The following is a 22,090-nucleotide window of genomic DNA, read 5'->3' as shown; positions in this document are numbered from 1 at the left end:
AGCAGCAGCAGACCAGAGATGGAGAAAAATGCACTTACCTAATGCATTGGATAGGAAAATTGGTTTAAATCCTATCAATGCCTCAGCTGTTAGCTCTAACATTAACAGTGCCATAAAATGAACTTGGCTGCTAATGAGGAAGCCTGACCATATAAAACACAACTTAAAAAGGAAGATGTTTAAGTACTAGGATATATGTTTTGCATCTCAAACAGAAGATACATGCATCAGTGGAAGAAGGTTTTCTGATATGGGGAGATTCAGGTGGACAAATGCTCAGAGCTCAAGGAATGGTACCAACCTGTAATGAAATTAAGTGAGAAACAAGTATTTGAAAGTGTGGATAGGTTTTCTTTCTTTTTTTCCTTTTTTTTTTTTCCTGCTGTTTAGAGCTGGTGTGGGAGCAAGATGATGGGACACAGGCTGCTCAATTATTGTGGGGGCCACTGAGATTAAGAATCAAACCAAAACAGAAAACAGGAATCATCCAGTGAGTTTGAGGAATGGCCAGGGGGAGACACACTGGAGCAGGACTAAAAGTGAAGCATCACGTTTCGGAAAAAGACAGAAATAGCAATATGTAAAAACAGGAGAGAAAAATCAGAGACTGAAATTCCAGCAAACATATTTAATTTAGGTGTGTTGACTAGTGGCAATTCTTAGTTAAGTAATTAATTCAATGGAAATATCTGTCCATCCTATAAGCAGCCTCAGCCTTTTGTATTTGAATATCTAATTACTGACAAGCTTGTTATTGTTCCCCTCTGGAGTTATTGTTGCGGATAGATCCTTGATACTGTAACACTTCACGTGAATTTTGCTCTCTGCAACTTCCTGAGCAGGGGAAGCAGGGAGGGAGGTGCCAGCCTCTGCTCCCTGGTCACCGATGGCAGGACATGAGGCAACGGCAAAAAGCTGCACCAGGGGAGGGTCAGAGTGGGCGTTAGGGAAATCTTCTGTATTGTGAGGGTGGTCAGACACTGGAACAGGCTTCCTGGAGAGGTGGTTGATGCCCCATACCTATCAGCGTTCAAGAGGGGTTTGGACAATGCCCTCAATAACGTGCTGTAACTTTTGGTTAGCCCTGAAGTGGTCAGGCAGTTGGACTGCATGATCTTTGTAGGTCCCTTCCAACGGAACTATTCTACTCTATTTAGGCATTTAATTGTTGATCACATTAGTTAGAGTAAAAGAAGAATAGACAGACAGCTACATATTGCACATAGAAAAAAATATATTCCAAGTTATTGGTTGCTTGCAAATAACAAAGATTATATAAAGTATATTCCTCTCACCATTTTGCTAATAAAAAATAATAATAAAAAAAAAATCTTCTTAATTACTGTCATGTATGATTAAATATTTTTCTGCTGTACTGTGCGATTGTCACGGTAGGCCACCAGAGGGCATTTAGGAGCTGTTGAAAATATTAAGGGATTTTATTTCTGCCACATTTTTATAATATTTTTAGAGAGCTGAATTACTAGTTTACAATTCGGCATGAGGACCAGAAATGAGAATACTTGTAACTCCTGAGTTACAGGAGTTATATATACATATACATATATATAACTCCTGAGTATAAAGATAATTACATCAGGCTTTTCAGATAACATTCTTTTTATTTTAACACATTTAATTAGTATTTTCTTAATTATATGTATTTACATATAATTTACATTTAATGTATTTACATTTTTGTGATGCATGTTTCAAAAATGGTGCTAAAGGAAAATGAAGCAAAGAGTAATTCAGTAACAACAGACTGAAAATATATTGACCTTTTCAAAGTTTCAAGTAAAATGCATATGGACGAACGAATTGCTATTTATGATTCACTGAATAAAATGGCAGCAGGATGACTGTGTTAATCCAGTCTCAGTATTATATTAAAAGTGATAGTAGTTTGACTACCTGTTTTAATTATTAGCAGTATTATATTTATTTCTTACAATGCAGCTAATATTAAAGTAAGAGTTGGTTTGAAAGATGTGCTCAAATTTCTTAAAGGAGCCTTGTATGAAGCTTTATGGTTGCCAGTATATACGTCAGACCACACCAGTGCAAACTTCTGACCTTATGTTTTCTAAATCTGTGAGTAATGGTTACCTCAGTGTTCTGGACAGGATCCATTTTATACTGGATTTTTTAGATACCAAATACTTTATCACGGTTCATGGCATTCTGCTGTTATTTAGACTGCATTCCTCAATTTCACGTCATATTGTGACCCGCCAAACAGCGTTTGCCAATCAGTTGTTCTAACCTTCTTACCTCAACCAAGAAGTGAGACTTGAACAAGGAAATAATAAATGAGAAAAAGCAGTCTATCCACCACGCCTTATATCTGACCAAAAGGAAATTTCTAAAGACTGTGGAGGAAAACGATGGTTTATTCTACTGTATACTACTTTCATTGGCTTCTTATTCCTGTAAGGTAACGTTGCTTGTGTATGGTAACTTCATAGCTTTTTATTCCCTTTAGATGAGTCTGGGATGTTGTGCGGATAACTTGGAGAAAATTTCTGGTTTGACAGAACCTTTGCCTGTGATAAGCAAATGAGGGAAGGGTTGGTGCAGTGCTTGACTGGGGACTGTTCAGTTGCAATCTGGGGCTGAGCCTGGCTGCATGAGTGCTGCACAGCACAATTACAAAAGCTGCAGAGTGGTGCAACTCCTCTGCCCATGCATGACACAGAGCACGTGTTGCTCTGGGAAGATCTAGCTATAACCTTTTGGTGCTTTCAGTCTTCCCTAGGTCCTAGTCAGCCTGTTGAACAGGACAGGATTTCATCTTCAGCTTCACATAGCTTGAGAGCTATGGGGTTTGAAGACTGCAGTGGCTTTCTCCTCAACTTCCTTGCCCCCAAAAGAATCTCAGCTCCCTATTAGATTTCTTCATGATTTAGTTTAAGAGAAGCATTCTTCTCTTCCTGCTTCCCATCTTTGTAAGTCTGGGCCATGCAGAAATAAATTTTGCAACCCCAAGGATGAGAATAAAGTAATCTACAGCCCAGGGCAGCAAAACTAAATTTTATGGTGACAGTAGCAGAGTCAACATCCTCACCAAATGAGTCATGGAGACACTAGGCCATCATCACTGCCAGCATCCCAGCATCTCTCCTCCCAGCAGTCCTCCCCCAGCACTGACAGTGCAGAGCAGTAGGCAGGAAAGGAAAGCAGGAGCTAAAACAGCCCTGGAGTTCCCAGCCCTTACTTCCCCCCTGTCCTTCACCAGAAGACAAAAGAGACATTTTAGCAACAGGGCCACAGCCTGCCTTTCCCAACGCCAAAAGCAGTGCCCGGTCACCATGTCCCAGGTGGGGCCAGAAGGAAGGATGCTTTTTGGATCACTCTCACCAGCACAGACGTGTGCAGTGGCTGCCCCGAGAACAGTCTTCTGCTACAGCCATGATTTTGCCACTCCTATCAGTCTGCTGCCTTAAATGATTACCTATTTTTCCTAGGCCTAAAGCCAATCTGGACTAGTGGGAACCACACAATCTTTTTTTTTTTTTTGGGGAGAAAGAAAAAAAAATAAAAAGGAAGAGAACACAAACCATTTGCATTGTCATTTAATGCAATCAGTCTTTTAGATACCATTATTCAGTAAGGGGGGAAGTAGAGAGCCTCCTGCTATCATTGGCAATGACACTCAATTAAGCTGAGCACATCTAAATTATGGCTTTTAATTAAAAAGAGGCAATGTCTAAGATGGCACCAACATGTTTAAAATTTAATATATTTCACACCAGATGCTGGAGTCATCAACATAAAAATCTGTCTACAACATGTGCATTTTTAAAATGGGAAAACCTATTTTTAAAATGTCAAACACTTTAAAATGATAGCAACACATCTCAGTGCCCTATGTAGTTTGATATGCTTTCCATTTAACCATTTGCAGCTGAGAAAAACCTTTCTGAACACCACTTTTTATTTTTAATTTAAATATTCATTTGTCTTTTTTTACAGAATATGAATTTTCCCATCAAGGCAAGATAGAAGTGAAAAGTGTCCTTTTAAGGAATGGCAGGGCTTACTGCTTCCCTCTCCCTACCTCCCACTTTTCTTTTCCTTTTTTTTTTTTTTTTTTTATTATTCTAAAGAGATCCATTTCTCTCTCTCATTAACATTAAGTCTCTTTCACATTGCCCATATGAGTGTGGATATCAACCATGAAAGTCATAAAATTTAACAGTTTATGTGTGCCTGGGTAAAAATTTCTCTCCTTTTCTATTTCTTAAGCAAAATAAAACTAAAAAGGAAAAAAAAAAATGTTAGACTGGACAGTGAGTAACAAAACTTTCTGAAAGACCTTAATTCTGAAAGGCAGGTTATCACTTTTTAGCCATTATCATCATCTTCTCTGGAGTGAAACCAGAGAAGCAATAGCAAGTATAGCAAATCCAATCAATCCTACGGATGATGGGATTTTGGGGGTCTATTTTTTCTACACTGAAAAAGCTGGAAACAGAAATCAGAGTATATTCTAAATAGGAGATGGTTACTTCTCCAAGACATCCTAAAAGAAATAGTCCTGATTCACTGTTCCTCAAGAAAACATTGCTTTGCTTTGAGTGTTCCGTTACTCCTGATGGAACTCTCTCTCTCCAGGAGAGATTCAGAAAAAAAAATGTATTTTTCATAATATCTGGGGAACTAAACAACCTTCTTTCCAATTAATTCTCCCCACATTACAACCCACTTCAACATTTACATTAGAATGCACTAGATCTCTCAAAAGTAGACCTAAGTAATGAGACTATGGACATACAATATCCCGACCATTATGTGTACTCTTACATTGGACACAAAGAGCTTGCACAACACAAAACAGGCACCATTCAGTCAAGCCTGATCAGTAAGCAATAATAATATTTAGCTTATTCAAGATTAAGTAGCAAGTCGAGGCTAAATTAGATTCAAGCCTGGGAAGCTGCTAAAAAATCTAGCAGCAGCGGTAAATCATTTCATTAATACTCACTGTCTAAAGATTGTTTCAGAGTTTATTTTCCTTCTTTGCCTAAGAGAGCACAAATATTTAATAAATCTGAGATGGCACTTGCATACATGCATATATGCTCAGAGGTCAACCCACATTTGTGCTCAAAGGAGGGCTGGCTGCTGTAGCTGGAGCCTTGCCTCCACATATATAATGTTCTTCAGTTCTTCTGTCATCAAACAAACCAGCATGGAAGAAATCCAAATGGATGGTTGCATCTTGTTATAAGCCATCATCAAATCTCCTGTTCCCTATTAGGCTTATATACAAATCTGAAAAATAAAAAGTGTGCTACAAGCTTACTTAGTTTACTCAAATATATTAAATAAGAAATCATATAGTATCTACCCAGGATCTGGAAGGAAAACAATGAACAGCAGCAAGGATGATCTCATCCTGTCATGAATGCAGGACTAATGTCTATTTTCATTCTCTTTGACTTTTCTGTGGTACTTCATACTGTAAATAAGGTACTGCTGCCTTCATCTCAGAGATTTAGTCAGGAGGCAGGGTAAGGAATTAAGATTTTGAATCTTTTCTAGAAGGTTACTCTTGGGGAATAATAAAAAGAAATTGCATTTCCACACTTAGGTGCACAAACACAAGATTTTTCACTGATTTTTAGTAAGGTAACGTGTATTCAAGTGCCAGCTTTAAGCAGGTAATACAGGCATAGCTATCCTTTCCTGCATAACACCATACTGTTATCAGTCCAGCCCAGTCCTTGGATGAAATCAGTTCACTGATGAAGAACACTTGAAGGAAGCTGAAACCATGTAAGACAGGGATAAGTTGGCACATCATGGGAAAACATTTTTAAAAGTCTGTGGCTACAGTATGATCTTTGAATAAAAGGGTGTGCACACAGTGGGTCAGTTCTGTCACAGTTTGGGAGCAGTCTGACTCCTTGTTGATGTTAGTTTTCATATCAGTGTTTCTTAGCAAAAGCAAACTTCCTTGAGGGATAGCTGAAAACTGTGGAAGGAACTCTCCCAGAACAGTAAATATCATATTTATTTCATAAACTTCCCTGTATTTCACTCCATGGGCAACATATATTTCTGTGTCTTGGCAATAAAAAGTAACCTTCCCGTATTACAAGACAGTGCAAGTATATACATACCCTTTCTTTCTGATTCAGAAAGAGAAACCAAGAATGTCTCAGAAGTTCATTAAGTTGCTCGATTAATTTTTTAGTTATACTGAGAAGATGACTGACATGAACATCCAGGCAGAAGAGGATTCAATGTGAAAGCACTTGGTTATGCACAAGACACCTCTTCTTTTACTGACATAAATCCACACATGACGGCTTAAAGTTTATTCATAAACATCAAGATTCTTTACTGGCTTATAGAATTAAATACATAGAGAACATTAGGAAGTTTGGGTGTTGTCTCAGAGACATTACATTCTTGATGCACACTGGTATGACAGGTTTGAAAAAAATGTCCATGGAAAATAACCAATGAATAATCATGTGCATCTATTACGGCAAATGTCTAGGACACAAAAAGACGGCATATAAATGTATGCAAATAAATAAAATAATGATGTGCTTATTTGAGAACCTTTTGGATGCAAAGAATGGACTGAAAGTATATTTCAAAAGATCATCATCATTATAAATCTAACTTTTTACCAACACGTACAAGTAACTTTTCAATGAAATACAACTGATTCTGAAGAACAGCTTTGAATATCTTCCCATCACTTTCCCCTTACAACAAATAAGCATAAACCTGTGGTTGTATTCTAGCAGACACCTCACTTTCTTAAACTGCTGACATCTGCTAAGGTGCATTTAATTGCTATTTTGTGTACAAGTCAGCACCACAGTGAAGAGCAGTTAAGGTATTTTTGACATTTTTAACATGAAAATAGTTTCAAGACAACTGGAACACTAGAAGTACTAAGCACAAGAAAGTTAATTTGTGTTCTGATCATAATAATAAACAAACCCTATAAAATGAAAGTTAGTAAAAACCTAAATTACTCTTGCCAAGATTTCTTTATGTATCTCCTGGGTAATACATATTATCACAAACTTTAATTTAATTTTCATGTCCACTGCTTAATGAAAATGTAAATGACCAGACCCTGAGAAACATTTTAAACATAGTTTAAGATGAAAAGTTAGAATATACCTGAAAGGGAGTATTCGCCTTTTAGACTCTCGCTTTCTCGAATTAGGAAGGCTCCTGACTGGTTTCCAGGATACAACAGCTGTTTCTCGGCATCTGCTCGCTTGATTGGGCCAAAAAACCATCTAAACAAATAAAAATTATTAATTTTACCGGTCAGTGAAACATGCTAGAAAGACAATTTCAGTTTTACAAGCTTGCTGCATATTTACTAAAACATGTGTGATATGCTGATTAAAATTCCAATAACATGGAAAAAATATAAAAGAAAACCCTACAAACTACATGACAAAATTATTGTTATTAAATATTGCTTGCACATTTGAATGAAATCTGGATTCTATTGCTGATGGAAAGTCCTACTGATTTCAAGGCAATGAAAATTCAAAAGCAGCAGATTGGCTTTGTCTCAAGAAAAATTCACCAAGAAATTTTGCCAATGCTACCATAACAGAAACTGATGCTAAGTCAGTTGACATCATTTGAACAATGCAGAGGTACGGGTATGCACTAAATCCTGACATCTTAAAAGTCAAAAATCCCCAAAGCTACAGAAATGCAGTAGGGTTCCAAGAGGCCATCCATGCTAAGGCCTTCCGCATCCCACTTCCATTTTAGTATCTCAAATGAGTTATTGGCAATTTTGCAGCTTTGCTGCTGTTCAACAAACAGAACCAATATGTCTCTCAAGTCAGAGCAAACATCTGAACATCGATATTCTGTGAAAATCTACTCCTGGCTACTTCTCTTAAAATTAAAATATTTTCAAAACTTTTCCTCTGTCACTAATACTTGTAGTTTACAAAGTCTTGTCCAAACAATAGTTTTAGTTTCCTTCTCTAAGGGTACTAGTTCTCTCTCCTGCTGAATGTAAATTAAATTGAAATAAGAGTGAGATGAGTCAGCATTTTCAACTGGGATGGTGTTCAGCTTCTATCCACCAAACATACAAAGTACTTTCCAAGATTAGCTCTGCCCCTTATTTGAAGTAAATGTTGATAAACAGTTATCAAAGATGTGCCATATACTCGCAGGCAAACTCCTTTTAAATTAGTCAGAGATAAACTCATTATGCAAACTTTTAAGATAAGTTAGTGTATCACACGACATGTAAGTTGCCTACTCAGCTACTTGATTTGTCAATTACTAGTGAAAAGTACAGGAGGAGTCATCAACAAATTGCTTTAGTATCTATAATGCTTCCAATCATTAAGAGAAATGAAGAAAATAAATCAGAACATTGGGTGAAACCTTGGCTGAGCAAGCATGCAGAATGATCAATGTTTTTGTATGAATAAAGAGGAAATAAAAAGAGGTAAATACAGATGGTGCTAGCCTACACTAGTATCCTTTTTTAACAAAAGAAAATGAAACCCAGATAATCTAGACTGCATTCCTGTCTTCTGACTTGACATTGATTTGGGTAAAATAGGCCTTGGTAAATATTTGGCAAGTAAAGAAATCTAATTAAAAAGTTGGAATGTTCTAGTAATAATTTTAATTAGTAAGCTTATTAATTCAACTAATTTATTTAATTAATTCATTAAGTATGCTATAGAAAACAAAGCAATCAATAAACATTCAAATCCTTGACTGATGTTCTCATCAAAGGAATGAGAGGACAGAATACACTATAGTTAAACACTATTCAAATCCCAAAGAAAATTTATCTGCCGTAAAAAGCTAATTAGAACCTTTGTGAAATTTCTAAATACATATGCTTGAAAATAACATCTGAAAACTAGTAAACTATATGCTTTTAAAGAATTTGAACTGATATTCACTGAATCACAGAACAGCTGAGGTTGGAAGGGACCTCTGGAGGGTATCTGGTCCCCAACCCCCTGCTAGAGCAGGGTCACCCATAGCTGTTTCCCTAGGACCATGTCCAGGTGTTTTTTGAAGATCTCCAGGGATGTCTGGGCAACCTGTGTCACTCCTCAGTCACCCACAGAGCAAAGAAGTGCTTCCTGATCATCAGTCATCAGGACTGAGCATCTGATTCCAAGCAAATTCAGCAGTTAAAAAGATGCTGCTGGCAAAATAAGATAATTAGAACAAACAGTATTTGACAAGACAAGTGTAACTGAGGCAATTATTACAGAGGGAGAAAAGCAGACACATATTGTGTATTCCCTAATTTGCATGACTTCATATGATGTGACTAGTATATTTCAGAAAAATATCGTGAAGACTACTTTTAACAGCCTCCTAGTCCAATATGGGCTTCCTAGTCCAAAGTCATTGGGTTTGCAATAATAATTATATAGAGAAAAAAAAATCTCCTTAACCTCAAAGCAAATAAATTAATTTGCTATTCACTTTTTTTAACAAAAGCACATCTGAATTCAAAGTACTATTTTCATTATAAATGAAAGTTTAAACTCCTTTTAAAAGAGTGAAGGGCTTATTTCAATTACTAGTGATTGAGCTTATGCTTCAAAAGGCTTAATATTTTACTTCATCCAAAGGCATGTATTTTAGAAGAAAAAGTGCTCTAAGAGTAATAATGAATCAAAGTAACTGCTCACCATCAGATATAGTTCTGTGGGATAGGAAGGTCAGACCACAACACCCTCTCCTTAGTAAATCTATTTGTTTTTATAGCTCCAAGTTAAATGAAGGTTTTGAAATAGAACACTTGGAAAAACAGTTTATTTTTTTTACTTAGAAAAACTAAAACATCAAGCACCACCCCCTACCCAGGTTACCTAACCAGCAGTATCTCTGACATCTGTGTCTTCCGCTGACACTAGTCAGTTCAGGAGCTTGTTGAATCAGTGATTCATACACAGTTTTATTCTGAACTTCGGCTTGCAGCCAGATCATTTTGGGTCATGATTATCAATGCCAGATATGTGCATCATATGGCACAAATGAGTGCATTCAGACTTGGGCATAAATTTCTGTTTCTAGCAGGAGCTGTCTGGTTGTTGCCCTTCTGTCAGTGAGACCCAGGAGCACGCCATTTAATATCTTGGCCAGCACTGTGTTCAACATCCCATTCTTTCTCCATTTTCACTATAGGATGTCAGACCTGCTTTTGGGGGATTGTTTCTAGCAGCTTCCTCAGAAATCATTGTTGTTTCCACCATCATTCACAACTCACAGGAATACTTTCATTAACAATTGCAGGCTACTTCCAGGTCACTTCTGGCCACAGCATATAGGAAGACATTAGGGACAGAAAAGATGACCTTCACGTAGGTCCGTAACAAGCACTGTCTTTACTTGGTGCAGATGATGCCCCCATATGAGAATACCAGTGAGGTAAGTTGTGGTCATTCAGAGTGTAGTGATCCCATCTCTACTGGTGATCGATTCCACTGGTAGGTTTTTTAACCCACAGGATCACACATGGATCATAGCAGACTTGATAATGGGACATTTCCTGACTCTAATAGTATCACTACTAATACCTACACTCCTATTCTATAGCCCCTTTCTTCCAGAAAAATAAATTATAAAACTTCTTCAAGCTGAATGCTGGTGGTTATTCCTGACAGGCAAGTTCTTGAGAAATAACGATCGTATCACCTATGCTCACCCTTTCAGTCCAGCCTGAATCGAAACTGAGTCAAAAGGTCAGCTGAAGTTGATAGTGTTACTCAGCTCCACCACCTTCTTTGCTCAGATGCCCTCTGTCTTCCAGTGTGCAATGAACTGCTGCTCTCTAATTACCACAGCACCCATCTACCTGGCTCTGCTTAGTGTATCCGTATGCTTCGCTACATACAAATCAGTTTAAAAAAAAAAAAAAAAGTTCTACTTCTTCACTTCTTTTTTTTTTTTTTTATAACAGGAAGATATGACAAGAACTTTTAATCTGGAAAGTGGAAGAGAGGAAAAGTAACATGGTCCACGGGTATTGCATGCTGCATAGCCACAGGCAGAATCCCTAAAGCAGAAAAAGGTAAGAAGGCAAATGCCTGCAATGCTATATCCCTGGCAGAGTTTCCAGTGTCTGACAACATGCCTAGAAGAAGGTAAAACCCCAGTGGGAAAACAAAAAACACAAATATCCACATCCAAAAAAAGAGTATGCAAAGCAGGTTTTCTTACCTTCCATTCTGTTCACAGAATCACAGAATCATCTAGCTTGGAAGAGACCTCCAAGATCACCTAGTCCAACCTCTGACCTAACACTAACAAGTCCTCCACTAAACCATATCACTAAGCTCTACATCTAAACATCTTTTAAAGACCCCCAGGGATGGTGACTCAACCACTTCCCTGGGCAGCCTATTCCAATGCCTACCAACCCTTTCAGTAAAGAAGTTCTTCCTAATATCCAACCTAAATCTCCCCTGGCACAACTTTAGCCCATTCCCTCTCGCCCTACCACCGGCCACATGGGAGAATAGACCAATCCCCACCTTGCTACAGCCTCCTTTAAGGTACCTACAGAGAGCGATAAAGTCACCCCTGAGCCTCCTCTTCTCCAGGCTGAACAATCCCAGCTCCCTCAGCCGCTCCTCGTAAGACTTGCTCTGCAGACCCCTCACCAGCTTTGTTGCCCTTCTCTGGTCACGCTCAAGCACCTCCATGTCCTTCTTGTAGCAAGGGGCCCGAAACTGAACACAGCACTCGAGGTGTGGCCTCACCAGAGCCAAATATAGGGGGACAATCACTTCCCTAGCCCTGCTGGCCACAACGTTTCTTATACGAGCCAGGATGCTGTTGGCCTTCTTGGCCACCTGAACACGCTGCTGGCTCATATTCAGCCAACTATCAACCAGTACTCCCAGGTCCTTCTCTTCCAGGCAGCTTTCTAACCACTCATCTCCCAGCCTGTAGTGCTGCTTGGGGTTGTTGTGCCCCAGGTGCAGGACCTGGCACTTAGCCTTGTTGAACGTCATACAGTTGGCCTCAGCCCATCGCTCCAGCCTATCCAGATCCTCCTGCAGAGCCTTCCTACCCTCGAGCAGATTGACACATGCATCTAACTTGGTGTCGTCTGCAAACTTACTGAGGGTGCACTCGATCCCCTCATCCAGGTCATCGATAAAGATATTAAAGAGGACTGGCCCCAGTACTGAGCCCTGGGGGACTCCACTACTGACCGGCCTCCAACTGGATTTAACTCCATTCACCACAACTCTTTGGGCCTGGCCATCCAGCCAGTTTTTAACCCAATGAAGCGTACACCAGTCCAAGCCATGAGCAGCCAATTTCTTCAGGAGAATGTTGTGGGAAACGGTGTCAAAAGCCTTACTGAAGTCAAGGTAGACCACATCCACAGCCTTCCCCTCATCCACTAAGTGAGTCACTTTGTCATAGAAGGAGATCAGGTTCGTCAAGCAGGACCTGCCCTTCATAAACCCATGCTGACTGGGCCTGATCGCTTGATTGCCCTGCAAATGCCGCGAGATGACCCTCAAGATAATCTGCTCCATGAGCTTCCCTGGCACTGAGGTCAAACTATCAGGCCTATAGTTTCCCGGGTTTACCCTCCGGCCCTTCTTGTAGATGGGCGTCACATTTGCTAGCCGCCAGTCGACTGGGACCTCCCCTGACAGCCAGGACTGCTGATAAATGATGGAAAGGGGATTGGCCAGTTCTTCCACCAGTTCTCTTAGCGTCCTCGGCTGGATCCCATCCAGCCCCATCGACTTGCATACATCCAAGTGTTGTAGCAGGTCGCCAACCATTTCCTCGCAGATTATGAGGGCCACATTCTGCTCCCCATCCCCTTCCACCATCTCAAGGTACTGAGTATCCAGAGAACAACTGGTCTTGCCGCTAAAGACTGAGGCAAAGAAGGCATTAAGCACCTCAGCCTTTTCCTCATCTCTTGTCACTAAGTTTCCCGCCGCATCCAGTAAAGGATGGAGATTCTCCTTAGACCTCCTTTTCGTGTTTGTGTATTTATGAAAACATTTTCTGTTATCTTTAACAGCAGTAGCCAGATTGAGCTCCAGGTGAGCTTTGGCCTTTCTAATTTTGTCCCTGCACAGCCTTACAACATCCTTGTAGTCCTCCTGAGTGGCTCACCCTCTTTTCCAAAGGTCACAAACCTTCTTTGTTTTTCCTAAGCTCTAGCCACAACTCTCTGTTCAGCCAGGCTGGTCTTCTTCTGCATTAGGTTGTCTTTAGGCATGTGGGGACAGATCCCTCCTGAGCCATTAAGATTTCCTTCCTGAAGAGTGCCCAGCCTTCCTGGACTCCTCTGCCCTTCAGAACTGCCTCCCAAGGGACTCTGCCAACCAGTGTCCTGAACAGCTCAAAGTCTGCCCTCTGGAAGTCCAAGACAACAGTTTTACTGGTCCCCCTCCTGACTTCGCCAAGAATAGAGAACTCTACCATTTCGTGGTCACTCTGCCCAAGACAGCTCCCGACCACCACATCTCCCACCAGTCCTTCTCTGTTTGTGAACAGAAGGTCCAGCGGGGCACCTCCCCTGGTAGGCTCACTAACCAGCTGCGTCAGGACACTATCTTCCATGCTCTCCAGAAACCTCCTAGCCTGCTTTCTCTGGGCTGTATTGTATTTCCAGGATATGTCTGGGAAGCTGAAGTCCCCCACGAGAACAAGTGCTGGCTATTTCACAACTTCTGCCAGCTGCCTGCAGAATTCCTCATCTGTCTCCTCATCCTGGTTTGGCGGTCTATAACAGACCCCCACCAGGATGCTTGCCTTGTTGGACCTTCCTCTGATCCTAACCATAGGGACTCAACCTTATTATTCCCAGCCTCAAGTTCCACAACAACAAAACACTCTCTAATATAGAGAGCCACACCACCACTCCTTCTGTGCTACCTGTCCCTTCTGAAGAACCTATAGCCAGTCATTGCAGCACTCCAGTCATGAGAGTGGTCCCACCACATTTCAGTTGCTTACCATTAAAGCAATATCTCATCTTGATCATGTCTCTGCCTTCGGTGCAATGCATTCATTTGATGTAGAGAGAGCAGATTTGACAGAGGATCTCAACTGGGAACTACAGACTCCTTCCGTCTCCTGAAATTAACTCTATCCAACCCCCAAAACTCATCCCAAACAAAAGGATTACCAGCCCAGGTGAAAAAGCTCTCAGTGAAAATGTTTTTTGGCAGCCTACCACTCCTTGAGCAGTTCCTTTGCTTCCTACCCTTACACTGGTGCTCTATGCTTGGTCTCTCTTAAATCCCTAACCCTAATGCATACCATATGCATGGTACCAGCTTTATCCAAGACCTCCTGTCATAGCCTGTATGAAGAAGACATGAAGCAAATTTTTTTTTGCAGCCTCAACCACATCTAGCTGAGCCTTATCAAAGTCCCTGTACTGTCCCATTGCAACTAATGTTCTAGGATCTGTCTCACCTGACTCTAATGCAAGATGTGAGCTGAGCCTTAGCCAAAGATAAACAGTCATGGGCCAGACAAAACACTTCTTAGGAGACAAGTCCTTCTGCAGACTCGACTTTTCTCAAACAGACCTGTTCAGCTTTATTCAAACTGGAGCTCTAGAGTTTGTCACTCTGCTAACCTTAAAACTAATTCAATCTTAATGCTCACCCTAGACATGGTCTGAGGCTTAGCCCAAAGACCCCCAGTCATGGGCCACCACCCTGAAAAATCTCTCAGGGGACAAGTCTTTCTGCAGCTTCAATCTCCCTTAGCAGTCACAGTCACACTGGAGTTATAGGATTAATCTCACTCCTAATCCCAACCCTAGGCATGGACTGGCCTCTGTCAAAGAGCTTCAGTCACATCAAATGAATAAGCAGTCTGGAAACAAAGATTTGGCATATTCAACCATCCTTTGGTAGCCCCTTTCCACTGTCCCACCCACACTACAGCTCTGAGATTTGCTGCACTTTTAACCCAGTTCTAGACATGGGCTGAAACCCTCAGACTCCCTCATCCATGGACTAGGTGAGAAAACTCTCAAGGGAGAATTCATTTGGCAGTCTACCCCTCCTTCAGCAGCCCCTTGCAGCCCCACTAACACTGGGGGTAATGCATCCCCCCTAACCCTAACCTGGCCCTCAAGCACAGCCTTAGGCATGGGATAGCCCTATGTCTTATTTGAGTATTAGACAATGAACCCCAGGAATAAGCTTCAAAATACTTCTCAGAGAACATATTTATTAGGGAACTTGTCTTTCTAGAGGCTATCCCTGCCTTGAGCAGCCCCATAGCAGCCCCACTCATACTGGATCTCTGGGCTTTGTCTCTCCTACCTCTCACACTAGGCATGGGCCAAGTACCTCTGGAGAGGGACCCCCTGGCATGGGTCGGATGAAAATGTCCTAAGAAGACAAATCTTTCTGCAGCCTTCACCTTCTTTGAATGGCCCCTGTGCCACCTCCCTCCAACTCTAGCACTTGTCTTTCCCCTAATTCTACTGCTTGCTTTTGCATTGGAGGAACCACAGCCAAAGATCCTCCCAACCACATCTGAGGCGAAAAATTTGTTACTGGAGAATTTTTTTGGCAGCATAACCTCCCCCTGGGCAGCCCCTTTGCAAACCCATTCAATAGCAATTCTAAGCTCATAATTAAGGACTCAGTGTGCCATCCCCATATGAGATGTTACTAAGATCTTCATCACCAAGCCAAACACCAAGCCATCTTCCTTAACCTTCTTGGCAATTTCACCAGAACCTTCAATGTTCTTTGGTTAGCTGTACTGAAGACCAGAACAGAAAATGATGTGGAAGTTCAGACTACGGCACCCATTATCATTTAGGCTCATCAGAGTACAACTTCCCACTTTTTTCTCTACTTCACCTAGATTGAACATGCACAGGACCAAAGTCAGAATCATCTCCACATCTCATATCTGACATAGTTGAACGTGCTTTAATAACTAGCTGTGGCTGGGATAAGGTGGGATTATTTCAGTTTTTCATTCAAATCACAGGACTGGAGGTAAAATAAGGCTAAAGGCAGAGGTACGTGACATACTCTGAATTTTGTGAATGCCCAGCTAAAGGAGAAAATCCAGAGGGCTGAGTCAGAAGTAAGGTATAGCCACATATAGACATTGTGACTACTACAAGAGGAATGCGGAGGGGGAAAGGGGAGAAAAGATCATTGAGGACTACATGGCAAGCTCATTCAAAATGGGTGAAGACATAACAGAAAAAATAGCAGGAAATCAGTCATGTGAAACTGATTTTCAAAAACACTAAAGATGTTAAAATGGACAGCATGATCCTATCCTGGATTATCACTTCTCATTTGTCATAAATTCTTGCAACTGGGATTTACACTCTCATGTTAGGGTAAATCCCATGAGACCACTAACTACCAGGAACTGGTTTGTTGTGGTTCCTGTGGTTCTTGTCCTGGAGTCTCCATTACAAAAGAAATGATGGTGATGAACAGGTTAGCTGGCCCTCCAGTAGGTTAACTGTATTGTGTTAATTGTATCTGTAGTGCTAAACTATGAGGAGAATGAAAGATTTTCTGAACTAAGAAGAGCAAAGAATTACTGCAATTAGAGCAAAAGCCTTGGATGAAGATAAAGAAAAACAGCTATTATATACAGTGAAAACACATATCTCAGTTTCTTCTGTAATGCAGAAAGTTCATACAATAGCTAAAACAAATAAAGAAAAGCTTCAATGGTCTATAAATTTTATATTTTAAGTGCCTCAACATCTACATTCATAGAAAGCTGTAGCCGCAAAGTCAAGAACTCTGAAGTAAAGAGTTGGTAATATTAATATAGCTTTCCTGGCATCAATTCAGCCATTTTCAGGAAGACCCACTCTGATACCATCTTTAATTACATGGTCACATCTACTGCTTCCTACAGTGTGAATATGAGTGCTGCTCAATGAATAGTTACCCTGCTTTTTGTTTTGTCATCGCATAGATAGAGTTTATCTACTGTACATTTAGTCTCTGCTCTCAATACAAGTTATAAAATTACATGAATGGCTAATTTCCTAGAAGCCTCTATTATAGTGCTCATGATTATAATATCCAAATGCTTTACAAACATTCGTGAAGTTCTTTTTGTGGCACTTTTGTTTGTAAACTATTTTACAGTGGAGAAACAACACAGAAAGGGACTAAGGCAATAGGAGATCATCATAAATATTCTCTACTAATTTTGGACATCCAGCTTGAAAAGCCTAGGGCCTAACTTTCAGGGCATTTGGCATTGTACTATATGTAGTAGTTTATTCAGAGAACAATGTCTGTTAACTTCAGGAATTGTTTTACATAGGACAAGGAGAGATATGTGGAAAGCGAAAGAGAAAGAGAGACAGAGAGATCCTCTGGGGTCTTATTTAATTCCTTTCATCATATGACCATCCTGTGATCGCTGCCCTTACTCAGCACATGGAAACCTGAACAGGCTTGCATGTGCCACTGTTCCCTGCTGTTATCTGAGCAGGATAAACAGTGCAGCTGAGCCAGCTTTTAATCCATGCCAGGTTTGCAGTCTGTTGTGGATAAACATCAGCGCAGAAGCTGGGACAGAAGTCTACTAAGGGTACCCCCAGTGCGTTCTCTCTGTGCTGAGAAGGCTCCAAGCACTTGCTGGGCTTTCCCAGGATATCAAAAACATCTAGAGAGTGTTCTAATAACTAGTTCTAATAACTCTGCTTGGTTACAACATATAAAGGGCAATTTTATTTTCAAAGGCTTGGTCAGTTTGCACCATAGTTTTCTTAGATAGCATGTAAGACCTTAATGTAGAGTAGAGTAGAGTAGGGTAGAGTAGAGTAGAGTAGAGTAGAGTAGAGTAGAGTAGAGTAGAGTAGAGTAGAGTAGAGTAAATTCAGTTGGAAGGGACCTTCAAAGATCATCGAGTCTAACTGCGTGACCACTTCAGGGCTAACCAAAGAGGGGCATCAACCACCTCCCTAGGAAGTGCCTGTTGCAGTGTTTGTCCATCCTCATGGTACAGAAATTTTCCCTAACGCCCAGCCTGACCCTCCCCTGGTGCAGCTTTGTGCTGTTCCCTCATGTCCTGTCATCAGTGACCAGGGAGCAGAGGCCTGCACCCCCCTCCCCACTTCCCCTGCTCAGGGAGTTGCAGAGAGCAACGAGGTCGCCTCTCGGCCTCCTCTTCTCCAGAGCAGACAACCCAAGTGCCCTCAGCCTCTCCTCACAGGGCATGCCTTCACGCCCTGTTACAGGCTTTGTTGCCCTCCTCTGGATGGTTTCAAGGATCTTAACACCCTTTTTATGTTGTGGAGCCCAGAACCACTCATGATGTGCAAGGTGAGGCCGCACCAGCACTAAATATAACAGGAGCATCACCTCTTTTGACCGGCTGGCCGTGCTGTGCTTAATGCACCCCTCAGTGCCATTTGCCATCAGGCTGCCAGGGCATGCTGCTGGCTCATGCAGAGCCTGCTGTCACCAGCATCCCCAGTCCCTTTCTGCTGAGCTGCTCCCCAGGCACTCCTCTCCCAGCCTGTGCCTGTGTCTGGCACTACTCCAACCCAGGTGCAGAACGTGCACTGACCCAGCATTTTCCTTTGTTGAACTTCATGCCATTGCTCACTGCCCAGTACTTCAGCTTATGTAGATCCCTCTGCAGGGCTTCTTGTCCCTCCAGGGAGTCGACAGCACTTCCCAGTTTGGTATCATTGGCAGTATAGCTGTCTCTCCTATGAAATCTCAAGCCCTTCTTCCAAAGTACATACATGAAGGATTTCTCATACTGTTCTGAGTCATATTTTTGACTTTCAGGGAGGAAAAAGGTAGCCCATGCCTGGTATTAGCCCTGGAAAATTTACATCCAGTCATGTAAAGCCTGGAAAACTTGCAAGCAACTAAACAAGCCCTTCTGATAGAAAATATTAGGCTGTCTTAATTATAAGACTAATGAAGTAATACCATTTCCCCAAGAGCTGATATTTTAAGAAATTAGCAGACATTTCTGCAAAGATCACAGCCTTCCAAGATATAACACAGCTAAGAAACAGATGTGCTTTACAAGTGATGAACTGCATGTGTGAAGTGGAGCGTGGCAGAGGGGCACTAGCTGCTTCAATCTTCCCTTTAGAGTCTACAGTGAACCCAATGATGGAGATGGAAAAAAAAAAAAAAAAAACAGAAAAATATGTAGTCTAACTAAGCCATGATGATTAAAACTTGCAAAAGATTCCTTTCATAAGTGTGTTCAAAAACGTAAGCTTTCACAGACACGGCACAAGAATCTACACACTGAAAGATCCAGGATTATTCTAAGGCTTTCAGACCGACTGTGCAGAGGCTGGAAAACCTTAGGCTGTTTCAGCTTCTTTGGATGTAAGGCCCTTCTTCCTTTCTGCCTTCTACAGGCCTGCCTGGGATTGTTTTTAATACTATGTATTCCTCATTGTTATTTATCTTCAGATACTGAAGGATGCATGGTACAAGGACAAAATTTAAGAGGAAGGAATATAAAACAGTGTATAAGACAATGCAGGATGGACGGGGGAAGCGGGATATTAAGAATTCAAAGCAGAGAGAACCGTACAATACCATCAAGGAGATGGAAGAAGAGAAAGGAGAAAGTCAGAGCTAACAGACAGTGATGAAGAGAAGTTACAGACATGACAAAACTAAGGACTTCATTTCACGCCCAGGGACTATAGCCTGCTGCTGCCTGAGCTACTGTACCTGCTAATGAAATTCTGGTTTCCAGCTTCTGCTTTTGCAGGGCGCACATTTTTGGCAATGATTTCAGTCCTATTTGTGGATACAGTTTCACAGAGAATCTCTGTGAAAGCAGAGTTTCAGTGCTCTCTAAGCAGTGCTCTCTACAGATCTTTTCCCTTTCCCTTTCTTAACTTCATCATACTACTTGCACTTGTACTTGCCAAGAGAATACTTTACCATGCATTGTCATCGTATATTTATTGACTAGAGGTCACTGTTAAATTTACTGGTTTAATCCTTACTTCCCAAAGTACTGTCATAAACAAGATAATCAGAATAAGACTTTAAAAAATGTGTTGGTAACAACAGCCTTCTACAATCTGTATAAGGAAATCAATTAAAATCTTATCATGCTGCAGAAAGAATCTAATTTAGACAATATTGAAATAAAAATGCATTTAAAGTGTACCTATACAGTGACACAGCTCCGTTCTGATTACTTATTTGCCATAATCAGAAACTAGTGAAACTCCAAGTGAAACTAGAAATTCTGGTTTTCAGGGTTGATTACGTAAGGCAGCACGTTTAACCTTACACAACCACAATGCATTTGCTTCATATGTAAAGATCTGAGTCACGTATATCGCTTAGGTCCTTGTTGCTGAATAACTTATCAAAAGTTAAATGAAGACCATCTGCATGCACTGTATTGGACCGGGATCTCCTGAGTCTTTTCACAATGACAGCGGGTGGAGTAAGTTGTTTTTTCTTTCCACGTGGGAAAACACAGAACGTATGAATAGTTCTGAAAAACTAAAGGCTCATTTCCATGTTATACAACTGGCAGAGCTCTATTAAAACCAACAGTGCAGAATTATTTTGTATTACACAAGTATGTAGAAGTCTGCCTGTATGTGATGGTCTGTGGAGCAATGCAGTATAAGTCCCACTGTGCTTTCCACATTTTGAGATCAATGTTGTGATTTTTCTTTAATAAGCACAATGAGAAACACATGCTTTTGGAAAGTAACATATCCCATTTTCCTCTGAGCTTTTGGATAACATTTTGCTAATGTTCTTGTCAACAGATTATAGCTGATAGGTTGGCATTTTTCCATAAATACTAAATTTATGGTAGACTTGAGAGATTTTCACTGGTGAGATGGCAGAATGAAAGAGGTGATAACTGAAGAGATATAGATGGGGAAAAAAAAAAAAAGGAAATCAAATGAAGTTATACTTCTCTACTTCTGTATATATTTTCAAAACAAAATATTATAGCTTATGTTCTTATGTGGTAAATACACTCAAATTGAATAATTTTCATATTTAAAGTTGTTTCTTCTGTTTTCAAATGGAGTTTCTATCAAAGTATATAAACATTTATTTTTAATTTTGTTGAGAAAGTATTAAGTTATCTTGAAACAAGGTACAACTAAACAATACCCTATATTTTCTTCAGTTTAATTTCATACAAAATTAAAATGAAAGATTCATTATTTTTTTTTCTTAGGGGCAAAAATAAAGGTAAACAAATAAAATGAGAAACATTGCTGCTTCTTTCTTCAGGAGAAGGGAGCCATTTCCCCTTTTTCTCTTCCCATGTTGGTTTGGTTATAGATGTGAGCACTAAGACATAAGTGATACATTCATCCATGATCCAGAGCATCTTTAGTTAAAATGATGCAATTTGAACCTCATTCTGTAACATACTATAATCACTATTTTGCTGGAACATATACCATGCATAGATGCTTACTTAACATAATTTGAATAGCGTAACATAGTTACAACACAGGTAATCCTTTTGGAACTGAAAGTACATGAGCTACCATCAAAAGCGGGCAGAAACTTTGCTACTATTTATTTTTAGTGAGATAGGAAATTGCAGGTTATGAACAGAAAAAAAATTTATACTTCAAGATTCAGGGGCCAGATTCACCACATTTACGTTGTGTAGTACCTCCCAAAAATAAATAAATAAATAAATAAATAAAATATTAATTTCATTACCTGCTGAAAACCTGACTGTAACATTGAACAATAGCTTACCTTATATGAGCCCATTGACCACAATACAACCCTATTAAACGCGTGAAACATCCACCTACCCAGACAGATTGATCTCATGTATGCCTGAAAGGGTCCCCAGGTTGCACTAACAAATGACTGGGAAGCCCAGCTGAAGAAGCTGCAGGAGAATATTATTTTTGTTCATGTGAGAGAAGGGCAGCAGATGTGTCTTAAAGAAGGACCCTGGGCCCCTGAAGTCTGTTGTGTCTAAGAAATAGCTTTGTTTTGTGTTACTCCACGGTTTTTATTGGAAATAATAAGCTATGCCCTAAAGAAAAGGCCTGTCAGAGCTTTAGGGACTTTTACGGTAAGACACTGCGTGGGATTGT

At 40.5% G+C, this 22,090-nt stretch overlaps 1 protein-coding gene and 1 long non-coding RNA gene across 3 annotated transcripts in view; one reads left to right on the top strand and one right to left on the bottom strand.

Moving 5' to 3' along the window:
- Positions 1 to 22,090, bottom strand: part of FRK (fyn related Src family tyrosine kinase) — a 60,150-nt gene that overhangs the window by 24,701 nt on the left and 13,359 nt on the right. For both annotated transcript variants that reach the window (XM_080586592.1, XM_080586591.1), the window contains exon 2: positions 7,153 to 7,274. In XM_080586592.1, the coding sequence (XP_080442718.1) occupies positions 7,153 to 7,274 (122 nt within the window). The remainder of the gene's footprint in view (positions 1 to 7,152; positions 7,275 to 22,090) is intronic.
- LOC308192709 lies at positions 34 to 20,137 on the top strand. The gene is made up of 3 exons (XR_013949037.1): positions 34 to 2,437; positions 10,952 to 11,062; positions 19,443 to 20,137. It is a non-coding gene; the product is annotated as an uncharacterized lncRNA (long non-coding RNA).

Source organism: Anser brachyrhynchus (genome assembly GCF_964034855.1).
Source record: "Anser brachyrhynchus genome assembly, chromosome: 3".
NCBI lineage: Eukaryota > Metazoa > Chordata > Aves > Anseriformes > Anatidae > Anser > Anser brachyrhynchus.
Note: the sequence above shows the minus strand (reverse complement) of the source record. Positions and strands in the feature narration are given on the sequence as shown.